The sequence below is a fragment of the Augochlora pura genome, chromosome 2 (assembly GCF_028453695.1).
Source record: "Augochlora pura isolate Apur16 chromosome 2, APUR_v2.2.1, whole genome shotgun sequence".
Lineage (NCBI taxonomy): Eukaryota > Metazoa > Arthropoda > Insecta > Hymenoptera > Halictidae > Augochlora > Augochlora pura.
Window position 1 is genome coordinate 1533547 of NC_135773.1, and position 15173 is coordinate 1548719.

Here is a 15173-nt window from a genome sequence, read left to right on the forward strand (position 1 = left end):
ATCGCTTAAATTTATCATTTCATTTTTATGTAACCTAGATAAGATCTCTTTCCAATTCTGCAATAATTATAACCACGATCGACGCGACATTGTGAACCGGTTAACAAGTTAGATGCATAATGGAGATTCCGATAAGAGCTTAGCAAATGAAATTATTACTACAATTTCGTCAATGATCGTATTAATTTGGTACTAATATGATTTGAATAGTAATACAACATTAATATTAGTCAGCGCAGAACACGAATATTAATTTTCAACCAATGATGCTATTATAAGAGAAATTACAGAACAAGTGGTTAACGAGACCGCTACGATGGCTACCATCAACGTAATTCCCTTGAATATAGAAAATAATTTTGAAAGTGCACCGCGGATTGGCTAAATGCAATATCAGTTGCTGCGGTATTAACAATTTATTCTGAGACACTTATTCATTATTAACGAATTTCGTCAGCGAACAATACGCAATAACCATTACCTGGTTCAATTATTCATGCGGAGGGCAGCAACGTATTATGTTATTCAAACATTTACTATAATTTATTTAAATTATGCGCGAGTTTGATTTACTGTTGCCGTTAAGTCCTTTCGAAAATACCAGTTACTTTGGTTAATTAAGTTGAAACGCAACGATTACCATTTTCCGATACAATTAACAAAATTCAGTCGACGCGACGCCGAATACCGTTGCACCGGCGGAACAACGACGAATAAATGTGACAAGGAATGCGATTCGATAAGCTCGTCGGAACGAGATTATAGATTCTAAGGGAGCTTCTAAATCACGCGCTTGGACTCACCGCTTGCTTCCTCTCCCAGCTCTTCATGGCGGACTTGTATTTCTCGAATTCGTGGCACCAGTCCGAGTATATCTTCTGATAATCGTTCGATTTGGCCGGCGCCGAACATCTGTGGGCGTCCACGGTGATGTTGTACGAGCACAAAAGCGAGCCACCGAGCCAGCAATCGTATCGGCCGGCGTCTTGTTCGTTCACGCCCACGATCACCAAGCCCTTCTCCGACGTCTCGATGAACTTGTCGCCACCAGCGCCGTACTTGTAAGCTATCTGGTAGCCGCCCTTCTCTTTGCTGTAGTGGTACCACCTGACTTCCTGGTCCGCCAACACCTCCGGCATCTTCACGAAGCAGCTCAGATGCACCGATTGTCCCCACGTGACCACCAGCTTCCGCTTGCCCACGCTGCTGTCGCAGACGTCTGCCGTTCTGTTCGACACGTCCTGAAGAAGTCTGCAAGAACCAATACGCGTCCCTCTTATCTCTCCTTACCTTCTACCGAAATAATTTTTATATTCCTAAGGGGATATCAATTTTTTTTCTTATACCTCGAGACACGAATTATCCACGTTTTTTAAACTGATATTCAAGACTCGTTTCTAGCTGCACGAAACTAAATTTTACGAGAAGGAAATAAATAACCGATAATTTCGGCATTTACGATTGAACTTTTGGGAAGTTGCAACAAATACCGTGGAGGGTTTTAGTGACTTACCCGGGTTCGTAGGGCATGCAAGTGTTCGCGTCCTTGTCCCAGCCGCAGTAAGGGTCGTGAACGCATCTAAGACAGTTGTCGTACCGTCTCGTGCACATCACCAAGTCAATTTGCTTTATTCTGTGATCGGACGCGACGTAGAGGGCCTTATGCTCCTTCGAGATTTCCATCGCCTGGATAGGCTCGCCCGGCGTCACGTCAAAAACGTCCAACAGGATGGACTGCGAATCCCCGTTGCTGTCTATCCATTGAACTACCTTGTGTACACGTCCGTCGCCTGTAACACGAAGCAACGATCCCTTTGTACACTGCTAGTTCGGACAGCTGACGGGCCGCGATATGGTCAAATTTACATCGATATGATGTCACCGACAGCCTCGTAATCTTCCGATAACAAATTCGTTCCTGTCGATACCCGCGCACTTCGACGAACCGCAAACTTATTTCAAGCTCGAGCAAACGAAAGACAAAACAACGAGAACTTGAAACGAAATTGCATCAGTATGCTGCTACGACACTTTCGATTTGCTTAGTTCAATATATTACACTAAATATGGTTACGTAAACTTTTTAATAATTTCTTGTAAAGCATCTACGTTAATTAAAAAGCCCCGTATCAGTAGTTTTAAGTATATATTGATTTTCAGAAAATTCGTCTTTCAGTACTGATTTTTAATTTGGTTAAATTTCGAATAGGTATCCACAGATTACGCTAGCCATGTTAATATATTTTATGATCACTGTAGAACCATTCTCGATTATGTTAGCTTGTACGGCAATATTAGCGGGTCGACTGCACAAGCTTCGAAACAGCACCAGCGATAGCGAAAGCAGACGATACAAGTCAACTGCAAGAACCTCCGAGTTAGTGATTATCTTGCCAAGTTTGCCCATGACAAATCAGGATTAGGATATTCGCGCGAAATGGTTCACAGACGTGTAATTCCCATTAAATTCCCTTCGGTAATTTAGCTTGGGTCGCGGCCATTGTAAATTTACCGCCGCGTGGACAACCGAGAAAACGTTTGTAGGAAACTTGTATCGTTGTCACCATTGCATTTGGTTTATAAGTGCTGGATCGTTCGCGTGCTATGCTGAACTACTTTAATATTATACCTACGAAGGTCTAAAAGTGAAGTTCTACAAGAAATTCAACGATTTCTAATGGAAGCAGCTTTATGACTTCAACAATTATGAAATAAAAAGTGTAAAACCGGTTCACTGTTAATCAAATACAACAAAAAACTCTATTTTACCGTCGAGTGAAATAATGAAGTATTACAAAAGTTTTTGCGCTATTAATAATAAAAGTGGAGACTTAATCTATCGGAATGCTACCAGGAAAAGAGGTAATCGACGTGAATTATAATTTTTCATAGGATCTGTTCGCATACTTACTGGAACCAGCATAGTAGACCGTGTACTCTAGATCCAGGCCAACGAAATCGATGCGCAATTTATCGACGACCAATCGCGTGAGCATCACGTCACGCTTATAGAACACCGGTTTCTCGTTCTCGTGCGATATCGCCGAGTCCATTAGCGGGTGGGACCGTATAAAGTTCAAAACGAGATCCGGGAAGGTCTCCGTGTCGTCTATGCACTGGCCGGGTCGCGGATCAGGAACTTTGTTCGAGAGAACCGGAAGCCAGGCGCTGCTGCTGGTCGCTTGGTCTTTGAATTTACCGCGGAACGCCTCTTGGATCGCGTCGATATGAAACGAGCAGATCGCCGAGCCCATTAATCCGTTCGTCGAGGTTGTGAACGTGCCGTAAAAGTGCGTGTCGTCGCCGGGCACCTTGTAAACGCTCTCTGGAAAAAAGAAACGTGAATGCGACGGTAATTAATTTTCCCTGTTGCTGGATATATGCCGCTCTCAATGGAGAGCCGACGTTCTGCATCAGCCACGGTCAATTTCTATCGCCAGCTCGGCTCCGATTGCTACCAAACCGCCAGCTTCTATGCAAAATTCGTGTTTCAAGGAGAAACCTTAAAGATAAAATATCGTTTCTCTTAGGAACTGACTGCTTTTAATTTCTGACAAGTACTCTTTTGATATGAATGCTGGAGGAGTTTGATTGGCGCAATTGTTTCGATAAATTATAACCATTTAACCCTTTCGGTACGAGCACTCTGATCACCGTGATACTCTCGCTATACGAAACGCCGCGCCGAAAATTCGCACATGATCGATCCTCCTTTGTATGAAGATCTTTCTATGTGTTAAGTAAAAACTGTGCTTAATAAAACAACGTTTTTTAACAAAAAGCGTTGCTTGTAACTTTAATATTAAACGATATTTATATAACATTTTGTTATTTATACTGATCATCGCATGGACGTCGAATATATCTGGGACTCGTACTGAAAGAGTTAAAGAATGTAATAGGTAAGCGGGTATTTAAGTTTAAATTGCAACAACTATATAAAAGTTTGATTGATGTCTGGTTTCACTACTTGTTCCTAAAATGGTCAACGCGCAATTTCTTTTACTTACGTATCTCGTTGAAGTAGAACGGAAATTCGCCAGGTATCGAGCAATTCAGCCGAGCCTTCAGGTAGGTCGACCAATTTTGCGACAAAATATTCTTGCCGCCGGTGTCCTTTTTGCAAACTCTCGCCACACGGGAATACACGCTCTTGCCGCAATTTATGTATTCCACCGCAGTCTCGCGGAAGAAAAAGAACACGTGGCTGCCGATGTCGTACGAGCCCACGAAATTCGGTTCTGAAACAAGCAAACAGAAGTTTCCGGTGACTATCAGTACCAATAATTGCGATAGCAACGAATAATTAGTAATCTTGGAAAGTTACATCTGCGTTCTCCTTCATATATCTTTTGTTAACCAAGTTTTGTTAACTTAACCTCATTCTGTATATTTAGATAAGAATCTTCTTAGTTTCGTAGTATAATTGACAAAATCAAATTTCTAGTTATAATACGCATCAGTGTGTAAAAGTAAATTTAAATATTATTATTAGATTGATTAAGAAAAGTAGAAATTTCTTGAGACATTAGAAGAATTAAATAAATATCGAATAATATTATTCGATACACCGTAATTGTTAAAAGTAGCTTCTTTCTATCAATTCCCGTTTATTACACTCGATTTCATTTCTCTATCTCATAAAAATCCGCATTATTATATTATCGTGCACTCAAGCAGCCATTGTTCGACGTGCACCAACTTTACACAGTCGCTCCTCCATGGAGCATGTTATTATTAAATATTTGAGTGATTCGAGTCACGTCGAATGGAATTTTCCAGCCGGGAAACCCGCTCGAAATAATCAAATCGAGTATAGCTAAACTGTTTTGGAATCGTGTCGCGGTATGAAAACGAACGGCTGAAAAATTGAGAAACCGTGTTGCACGTAGGGTACGTGTACCTAGACGAATCCAATTCGAGAGCCCGGCAGCGGAGTGGGTGGCGGCGGTGGTGGCGGCGCGGGCGGCGAATTTTATGGAAATATTAAAGTCCCCGTAAAAATCAAATTGAATTCCGTGTCGGGGCCGCCGTCGGGGCCGGGGGTGAAACAGTAATTTCAATGGAAACTGCCGCGGTAAGATTCCGCGCTGATGAAATTCCGCGCGAAGATTCCCGCCGAACGATTTGCTCTTTAAACACAATCAAGCAAATTAAGATGCAAATCCGCGGCGATGTTCCCGGGGCTCTTTCGCCGACCGGTCTAAAAATCAACACCGCGCCGACGGAAGTCGCGCATCCCCACGGCGAAACGGTGGAACAAATTAAAAGATCAGTTTTCCGGGGGGGGGGGGGTCGACGCCGTAATTTACGATTTTCCCTTTTTTGTTGCCGCACCCCTCGACCGTTCCCGCCTTGGGACGAAAAAAAATCCGCCCGGAGCGGAAACTTTTACGAGATCGCGTTCTTCGGCGGCTGTTACATCCTTCAGTCGGTGAACTACCCATTCATCTCTTTCGCGTGAAGTGCTATTCTTTCTGTTGAAGTGAATTCGGCCTCGGCTCGGCCGTGATTAAATCTCGGGAAATGTGTTGCGAGTCGTGAAATCGGAACGCGAGGCGGGGACTCCCGATCCACACTCTGTGGAATATTTTCCCTTTTATAAAATAATGCAGCCACTCGAAAAGTCTGCTAGATACGCGTCTTCCAAATTGAAAGTCTTGAAATTGAGGCACGAAACATCGCGGCCGCGCTTCGTTGTTCGAAAAACATGCTCGTGAAAGATTACGTCGCAATATTACGAAAATAATGAAAAAAATTGAGCTGTTATTTTAACGAAATTACTTCGATCGTTGTAGAATGAAACTTTTGCAGCGGGCGAGCGTAATCGACGTTCGTCGAACGCCGTCCCTAAAGAGACAACTAAATAAAAAATAAAATGTTTCGAGCGAAAGTTCGGCGTTCGTCGAGGCATCGCCGAATGTAGCGAGGGGCGCTAGCCGCGGGGTGCTCGTTACGAAAACAAAAGCGGGAACCCGGGAAATTACGTGGAAGGGTTACGGGTACGGAGAACGGTCGTCGGGGCTCGACCCCGAAAACTTTGGGATCCGAAGGAATGCCGGCACAATGCGAAAAACTATAAAAACAGACGGTCGAACGAGCCCGCGTTACGACGCGACGAAGTAAGTTTTCCGCGCGAAGGACGAGCAACGACTTTTCAAGTTTTCATTTAGCACCGCGGACGAACCGTCTCCGACCGAGCGCATACTTAACGATCCCCACTTTGTCCGTTTTTACGACCAGCAATCGTAAAACTGCTCTCCCGATGTCTCAAGCGTTATGATGGCCGCGCCGCGTCGCGCCGACTCTTTCCTCAATCTTATTCGTTTCCTCCCTGCCAAGTCTATCGTTCGGAACTCGTGAAAAACAATCATTTTCTTATCGGTAGATGCATATGTTCGGAGAAACAAAAGGTTCTTGAATCTTTGCACAGAATGCAGAAAAACCGAGGCCGCTAAAAATACCCGAGTATTCCGTGAAAAATTATCAATATTAAGCCATTACGGTTAAGTGGTGACTTTAACGCACGATTAAAAACTATTACATAACTTTGTAAAATAATCTTAATTTTATCCAATTTAAAAAGCTGTTAAAAGTGTAACTGTTGTCACGAAATTCAACTTCGTAAGCATAAAATGCATCAGATTACATAAAATGGAAACACTGTGGATCAGGAAAGCTATTTTGGATTTCGAGATAAAATGACTGTAAAGGATTAAACTTTTACATCTTCTTTACGATAATACGTATTTATATCTGTCAAGAATTTTACCTCGTTTATTAATATAAATCGAAGCAATATAATTAAATGCTTAGCGAAAGTTTTAATACTACCTAAAGTACGGAATAAACCTTTCGTAATATTCACTTACGAGCAGCATGAAATATTAATTTCTGCAAAGACTCGATGCTCGGAGAATTTTTCATTACTATAGCTGCGACTAGTCCGCGAATATAATAGCTTCGACTGTAATCCGGATTACAATGACGAAAATAGCGGGATTAAAATTTGCAAGAACAATGAGTGACGGGATGTTTGATTAAATTTAAAAAAAATACGTCGGTCGCGACGACGACTACGAGATGCCGTGCCGAATACCAATCTACCCGGGGAGCTGTTAATCGGCCGATGAAAACCGAGCCGATTCCGGAGCGACGCCAGTTTATCGTCGAGTCGTGAAAAAACAGGGTTGGCCGTCGGACGACGACGACGACGACGACGCGCGACGCCGCGACGCGGACGGAAATCGAATTTTCTCCGCGCTTAAATCGCGCCCCGTGCGAACAGCGCAGTCTCTGTCGATTTTACATTATGCGGTGGCGCGAGGAAGAGGCTGCAATCTCTTTCACAGTTCACCGATTAAATCGATTGTCTGACGCTTCGCCGGTGGAAGTTTGATATATTGAGGCGCAACCGGCGAAAGGGAAAGGGTGGAGAAAGGGGAGCAGAAGCAGAAGCAGGAGCAGGAGGAGGAGGAGGAGGAGGTGGAGGTGGAGGAGGTGGAGTAACAGAGGGTGGAGACTAGGCGCGGACAGGAACAGGGAGTCGGAAATCGAGAGAGAGAGAACGGGAAACGGAAGTGTCTCGACTCGCGAACGGAGGTGGGCTCGATTGTGTTCGATTCGACTACAAAGGAGAGCATTGCTATCCGAAAACTTCGCGCTTTTACAAACTTCCATTCGGCTGTACATGTGTCACGGACTTGATAATTAATAGTCCGAGTTTCGCGTGTTTATGGCATTTCGTAAAATACGTTTTGGGCTCGTTTTGTTCTACGGAACAGCCTACGAAAATACCAAGTAGAGATCTGTAGTTTTATTAAAAAATTTTTTAATTTCTCAATATTCGTCCAAATAATCCAAGCAATTATCTGTGTTTTATCGTAAAAGAAACATCGATCCCTTATTATAAGTTGAACTACATATAAATACTTCAAATTAGATGTAACACGTTAACTATAAGCGTGAAGTATCGTTGTTTGTACTTGTTATTGAAATGTTGTATTAAATGCATCTCTCTTAGAATTATTAAAACAATTTCGTAAATGAATATATACTGTAATAAAAACATCCTCAAAAAAATGTAAATAAATCCATTCTTGTAATATTTGTAAAACGATATAGATTGTTCGCAATCACTGCTCTGTAATTTCAGAACTTAGATAGCAACGTGCACAAAATTAATTTAATAGTCTCTGTGCAAAGCATAAGCTGTACGACGAACCGCCTGTTTTATCGTTCGACCAGCAACGCCCATGATCGTCGGCTGGCGCGGACGGCTATCGAGTTAAATTCGCGCCCACTTACAACGTGCTCGATCCCATGGCTAACGCTTATTCCAGCCTCGCGCGGCGTCGAGTTTTGATTGGGCGCGTTCGTTGACGCGAGTTGCCGCGGTGTTCCCGGCGCAGCGGGGAAAACGTTCTCGCGGCACTCTCGATTTCGCGTCTCGCGCTGGAGGAATAATGAAATCACCCTTGGGGCTAGTTTCGCGGAGTTTACAAGTCGGCGGTGCTCCCGCCCGTGCTCCCGGGTCTAGAGACCCGTTGCCGCGTACAAATACGAAATTCTATTTTCCGCGGGTCCCTCGCGCCGCTATTAGAAACGACGCGTCGCGACGCCTCGTTAATAAATACGCCGCCGAATTAGTCGCGACTGGTTAATATTCCGGCCCGCCTCCGACAGCGTCTCCGCGGAAATCCTAAATTGACCGTGTCAATCTTTTTCGCCGCGGCCTGTCCCGGCGGCAGACTCCCTCCCCCGCCCCGTCGCGACCCCTCGATTTTCGTCGGGCAAGTTTTCGGGGCAAACTTGTACTTCGCGCCTCTCGGCGTTGACTTCCGCGGAGGATCCGCGTTTCGAAGACTCAATTAGACTTGTCGTCTGGTCTTTGCTTTTCACGGTGTGCGTGCACGTGTACGCGGAGGAGGAGGAGGACGAGGAGGGGACGGCGGAGGGACGACTCTGAGTAAACTGGTGGAGCGGGTCTGACAATAAGCGAAACTTCACCGGCGCATTATATTCGCCGGATGTAGCCAGACTTCCGCAGAAAAACTTTCTTAATTAGGAATTGATATGCTGCGCGCGGCCTCGGCTTGCGAGGCAGACGGAACTGAAACGTTACGCGGCAAATATTGGTAATTAGCGTGGCGCTGATTGCGTTTGCGTGCGACGGATCGTGGCACCGGGAAATCCTGCTTCTGGCGACCCCTTGCGTCGTTCCAGTGATCCGGAGGTTTGCGTATGCGAAATTAAGTTGTACACGCAGGCAAGGTAACATTTATTTCTTGAAATCGAGCGTTGCGTTAGAATACTGCAACAGTAATTTCGGTTTTCCAAATGGATACTTTTTTCTAAGAATAGTTCCCTCTATGGCGTTTATATGTCCAGAGATTGTATGTCATACGCTTTTGACAAAGATGCAGTAATCAACATTTGTGAGCATATTTCAAGAAACAATGACGACCATGAACTAACAGGACATATGATCTTTACAGTAAAATAATCCTGCTGCATAAGTTTCCAGATCAAAATGTAGATCACACTTATCACTACAAACATACGAAGTTAAACTTTGGTAGATAATTTAAAAGTCATTCAACAAAAGGAAATAACAAACAATAAACCGGTTACTACCCTATTCCATCAACTCCTCAGAATTGGTTAATAAGAGACAATCAAGAAAAACGTACAGCTTATAAGTGTCCCAAGCACCAAATCCGAAAGAAATTAAAATTCATCTCGCGGAGCAATCAACCCCCTCGTCCAACTTAATTAAAAAGGGGTCGTCTGGCTTCTGCCGCGGTTTCGAAGAAACCACGCAGCACCAGTCGATTATGCCCCGTATTTTTCACCTCTGATCGCATTTTAATCCACCGAGACGTCCTCCGAACGATCAATCAGCATCCGCGCACCCTCGGCCGGCTTCCGACGTAGCTAACCAGCCGAGGAGTACCAAGGGTGGGTCTCTCTCTCTCTCTCTCTCTTTCTCTCTCTTGCTGCGCGGGATCGCGACGGTCCCGCAGAAGGAAACAAATGAACGTGAACCGACGCAGCCCGGTCGTTTGACAGGCGCAGTCGGACGGTCGTTTGACAGGCGCAAGGATCCGTGAAAGTGGCCGGTCGTCGGTCGGTTATTCAGAGCTTGTTAAGCTACCCGTCCGCCCTGCTACTCCACAGCGTCTTCCAACCCCCCTTTCCGGCGATCCTTTATCTCCAACGAAGCCGCAAATCGCAATCAATCTTCATTCCACATACTTTGTCCGTGGACGGCGTAGGAGAGGATGAGAGCTCTATGAAGAGGCTCCAGGCGCGAGCTAGATGGAACGAGGTGGGGACAGGTAGACGAATGGTACCGAGGGGTGCAAGAAGTAAGAGCCGAGAAGGATAGAGACAAAGAGAGCGCGAGAGAGGGGCAGAGAGTCGCACGTGAGCTTATTCGTCTCTCCGGCAAACTGTGGGGCCAAGAGTTTTACAAGTGTTTCAAAAATTTACACGTTCGCTACCAGCGTTGCACATGTGCGACGATAACAATTTCTATATTTCACATAAAGAATAACAAATATTTTTCTTTAATTATTCAAAATTCTACCAAGTAGCATGATAGTAAAGAATTTATAGCTTCTCATTAACATCCGACATTTTTATCATATTTTATAAGAGGATAGGATGTATTTAATGCGACAAGGGTGCTGACTGCAAGTTCCACTTTTATTAATTACTATCACGGCTAAATGGTTTCGAAGAAAATGAAATATAAAATTAATATTCACAGTGCTGTTATTTCCTTAATTGAATTAATTGTCGATGGGAATAAGCGTACTAGACGTACATATTAATTAATTAATTAGTGGCAAGTTGGTTTGCAAACATCTGCATTTTTAAATTATATTTATACTTATAGAGGTAGTTGAAAAATTAATTATATTACTTATTTTGTGTTAGTAAGAACAATCCTCATTGTGAAAGATTAAGAGTTTAGGCTCAAATATGTAATGTTAGTAAGGAAATATTTCTTGCCGCTCTCATGGACGCTTTCTCTCCGTAGTGCGGCGTTTCTGCTACATTTAATCAACGCCCCTGTTAATAGACTAACTCGCGGCACGGCTCTGAAACGGCGAAAACGGTCCCGGTCCGAACGACTCCGGCGGATCGAGGCGGTCGGAAAGGGCGCCGTCTTCAAATTAAACGGCGAAACAAACGGCTAATCATGCGTCCCGCGGGAAAGGGGACGGGTTAGAAATATAGAAAATGGGGTCGACGCCGGGTCTCCTTCCGTCTTGTTCCGCTTCCTCCGACCGTCCCCCCTCCCCTCCCCGACGGCCCCTGACAGAGGGTTGAAGTCAGGTCGGACCCCGGCACGCTTCCGAGGGCGGCAAACAGCACCCTCCGGAGAAATATAAGGCAACTACTTCGCTCTACGCGCCGCCATTATTCCGTGCCACGGCCGTCCGCGAGCCGGGGGAGTCTCTTCTTCCTCGCGAGAGAATTACCGCGGACAGGATACACCGGGTAGACGGCGGAATTAATTGACAACTTCGCCGGGAATTTACGACTCCATTGTATCATACGGGGCGCGAGACCCGCGGACCAAATTGTTTCGCGACTGATTACGTGACTCGGTTACACTGCGGATCGAGGGGGCGGAATGGTTTCGCTTTCTTTGTTGCCGCGCGAGAACGTCAGGGTGACTGATCACCGGCCCGCGATGTCGAGGCTCGAAGGGTGTTCGCTGTCCGGGTCGGTTCACTTTATTCGACTGTTTAGGCTGGTAAACGCGCACGAAAGCCCATTTCGCGGTGGCCGAGTTACTTTTTTGCTTTGACACGCGTTGGAAATTTTTACATTGATAACAATGCAAATGGGACGACAAAAATAGCGAAATACTGAACTGTTTTGTAATTGAACTAGACTGCTTTTTAAAACGTTCCAACGGTTATGATAACGGAGGCCGGACTAGATCCGAGTAAATACAGTCTTATTATTTAATTAAACCATTCACCCAGCAGTAATGTTAATATAATACCGTGTAAGGGCTGTGTGGTTGCCAAGACACGCTAGGCGGTGAACATGTTAATGTCTCGTTAGCTCTTATCATAATTGGACTGCGAATTTACGTGCGTTCATAATGTGCATAAAAAAATCCAAGACCTGTGTATTAACGGAGGATAATAGCACGTTTATTTTAATCGTAAAGAATCTTCCGGCTGGTTAAGAAAGAAAATTTTTCCTTGGCTTCGAAATTCATTTTCATCGGAATATATTGAATAAATTGAACGTTGATAGTGCTTTTAGAATAAAAAACAGTTCAACTAATATTTCCTGTGGTAAATTTTAAACCCTTGCACTTTGAAGCTTTTTATACGAATATACCAAATCTTGAACTGAAATAAAAATCAGTGCGGTGCTGTGAAATTTTATAAAAATTCATAAATGTAATATTTTGTTTCTATTTATATATTTTAAATATATAAATCGTCGGCGTCAAAGTACAAAACGTTAACTTTCTCATTTCGATTATATAAATTAAATGACACTATTTCACACTCAACGTGTCGAATAAATTGCTACAACTTCGTTTAATTTCTCTAATTGTCGAATTAAATAAGGAAAGTCTTTCCAAATTTTCGTGTTAAATCGCGAGCAAGGTGTGTTCCAGGCTAACGCCGGAAAGTTTCAACCCCCGTGGACCCTCTCGCAAACTGTAGAAGGGTATCCGCGGCCTGGCAGTTAGTTCGTTGAAAATTGTTGCCGGGTGTTATTTTATTACTCCGTCTTCTCGGAGGCAACACCCTCTCCGCAAAGCCTGATGGCATTCTACCGACGCGAGAGCAGGCCGCCCTTCGAGAACCGCTTTTTATCTTCCCCACACCGGGGCTCGACACCGGCTTTTTTTACACGGTTCCCCGTGAAAACCTCTCGACACTAGTCGACACGCTCAAAGACTGTCAACCCCCCCCCCCCCCCCCGTCCCGCCTCGAACCGGGGTGGAACTCGGTGTGGTATCGGCTTTATACGCAACTATTTAAGCGTGCTACGTGTTTCTTGCAACGTGCCGGGCTTCAAAGAGCCTCGCCGTAACGAAGAGGCTTTCCCTCCACTGTTCTCCGCCCCTACGTTTTTCTCCTGGAAATCCGCATCTCGACCCTAATGAAAATTTCCGTCTTCACGGGAAACCGATTCGGCCGTAATTTCGTTCCGAGACGCCGGAACTCGTACGCCGAATACCTCTGTTCCACCCTCGTCCGACTCCGTCACTCGATTTCACGCGGCCCTCCCCTTCACGGTTGCCATAAACGCGGATCACCAGCGCGCGATGCGTATATTTTTATCCTTGACATTATTCAAAAATTCAGCTCGATTTCTAATAGGACTAGCTTTATGACACTATTTTTTTACGCTTGACATTATTCAAAAATTCAGCTCGATTTCTAATAGGACTAGTTTTATTCCACTTTGTTTGAAATTCGCCTAATTTCGACGACTGTGTTGTAATTTAGTACGTAAGCTAAATGGACTGTAACAACGAACAATTTATCTCATTAAATTGAAAGCAGGATCCATGACTGCTCTACTTTTTCTTCTTCGTATTTTCTTATAAATTTTGCACGTTATATATAAAATTTATATATAATAGCTTCAATTTATAATACATACATTTTCATGTTCTTCAATATCTTTATTTAATATTAAATGTACCCTATCTAAAAAAATAGTGTGAAACTATCGTATTCAGTAATAACTGGACTACATATTTAATAAAAGTATTTAATGATATATATCAATCAATTTATCCTATAACGAATGCATGCTATATCAAATGAGATCCTAGAACAATTAGTTCGTTCCAAGACATGCCACTGCATAAGTTATTGTGCAGGCTAAGGCGTAGAATAAAATTAAATAGGACGTCGACGAGAAACTTCGGGAAAACTGTCCGATATTTATCGGCGTCAGTTTGACGTTTCAATATGTCAGACATTACGAATCTGGACTAGCCGAATGAATGGTTAATCGTGACTCGTTCAAGCCGAAAGTTTCACTTCTTGCCGTACGTACGGGATGTGAAACGAAATTTTCGATAAAGCCGCGAACTGTCTCGCGGCACGAGAACGTACGACGGCGTAAAAGTTCTTGGAAGCCAGACTACTAATTCCCTAGGTATTAGCTTGTTTGAGAACGATAGAACGGGAGACGGAGGAGGGGAAGAAATCGTGGAGCGCAAGAGTACTTACTGTCCAGCCATTTCGAGTCGTACTTCAGTGTCCTCTTGAAGTTGAACTCCTTGCGACCGGTGGTTAAATTGTAGAGATCCGTGCGGAAGATTACGGTATCGGCTTTCGTGAATTCGGCATTGGTGCCGGAATAAAGAGCTGGCAAGTCACCAGGATTGCCCTTTTCCACCCAGACGGCGGTCGAATTGTCCGTAGGATCGTAAGGACACTTCGCTATACCCATTCCCACGCCCGGGACGTACTCGTGGCGGGGCAAATGGGTCAGATTGCTCTGCGAAAAGAACGGATTAATTCACCAAAATGATCGTTCCTTTAACGACAACTAGTTTCGTAACGATCGCATTCACGCCTCGCTTTCATTCTTGCTCTACGACAAAGAATAGCCATTCGACTGGCTATGAAAATCGCGCAGATTTTTCTGACCCTTATCAACCCCTTAACGCGCAATAATCTTCATTTACAAGTTGAAAACTCGTTTTCCCACGATTCAGAGAAGATAGATGTCGTTTAATTCCCTCGTAACAAATGCTCTGGTGTATACATAAAGAATAAAACATAGTATCGCATATAATTCTTGGGGTCAGAATGTCCTGCACCTTTTTTTAAAAATTAATAATTAATACCATATACTTGTAAACGAGATATCAAATTTTAGTAATGAAAACGATGTTCTAAAATGTTCAAATAATGTACGAGAATTTTCAGGGTTCAGTAGTGCTGCTAGTTTCCAAGCTACTGTTGTCCAAAAACTGAACTAGTTCGAGTAACAATACTCATTAATTTCTCATAGAAAGCACAACAGCGTAGGTTTAAAATCATTAACTATTAATTCAGTTTACGGATCAATATGACGGAAAGTAAATTCATAAGTATTTAGCTAGAAAAGACAAGTTCAGCCACAAATTAACATCCAAATACCAGTTCATAAATACGTTAACA

General features: G+C 43.8%; 1 protein-coding gene across 1 annotated transcript in view; it reads right to left on the reverse strand.

Annotated features, from left to right (window-relative positions):
- Positions 1-15173, reverse strand: part of Sema2a (Semaphorin 2a) — a 298531-nt gene that overhangs the window by 8855 nt on the left and 274503 nt on the right. The window contains exons 6-10 of the mRNA XM_078192888.1: positions 14235-14505; positions 4011-4241; positions 2912-3325; positions 1514-1790; positions 804-1251 (exon numbers count right to left, since the gene is read on the reverse strand). Coding sequence (XP_078049014.1) covers positions 804-1251; positions 1514-1790; positions 2912-3325; positions 4011-4241; positions 14235-14505 — 1641 coding nt within the window. The remainder of the gene's footprint in view (positions 1-803; positions 1252-1513; positions 1791-2911; positions 3326-4010; positions 4242-14234; positions 14506-15173) is intronic.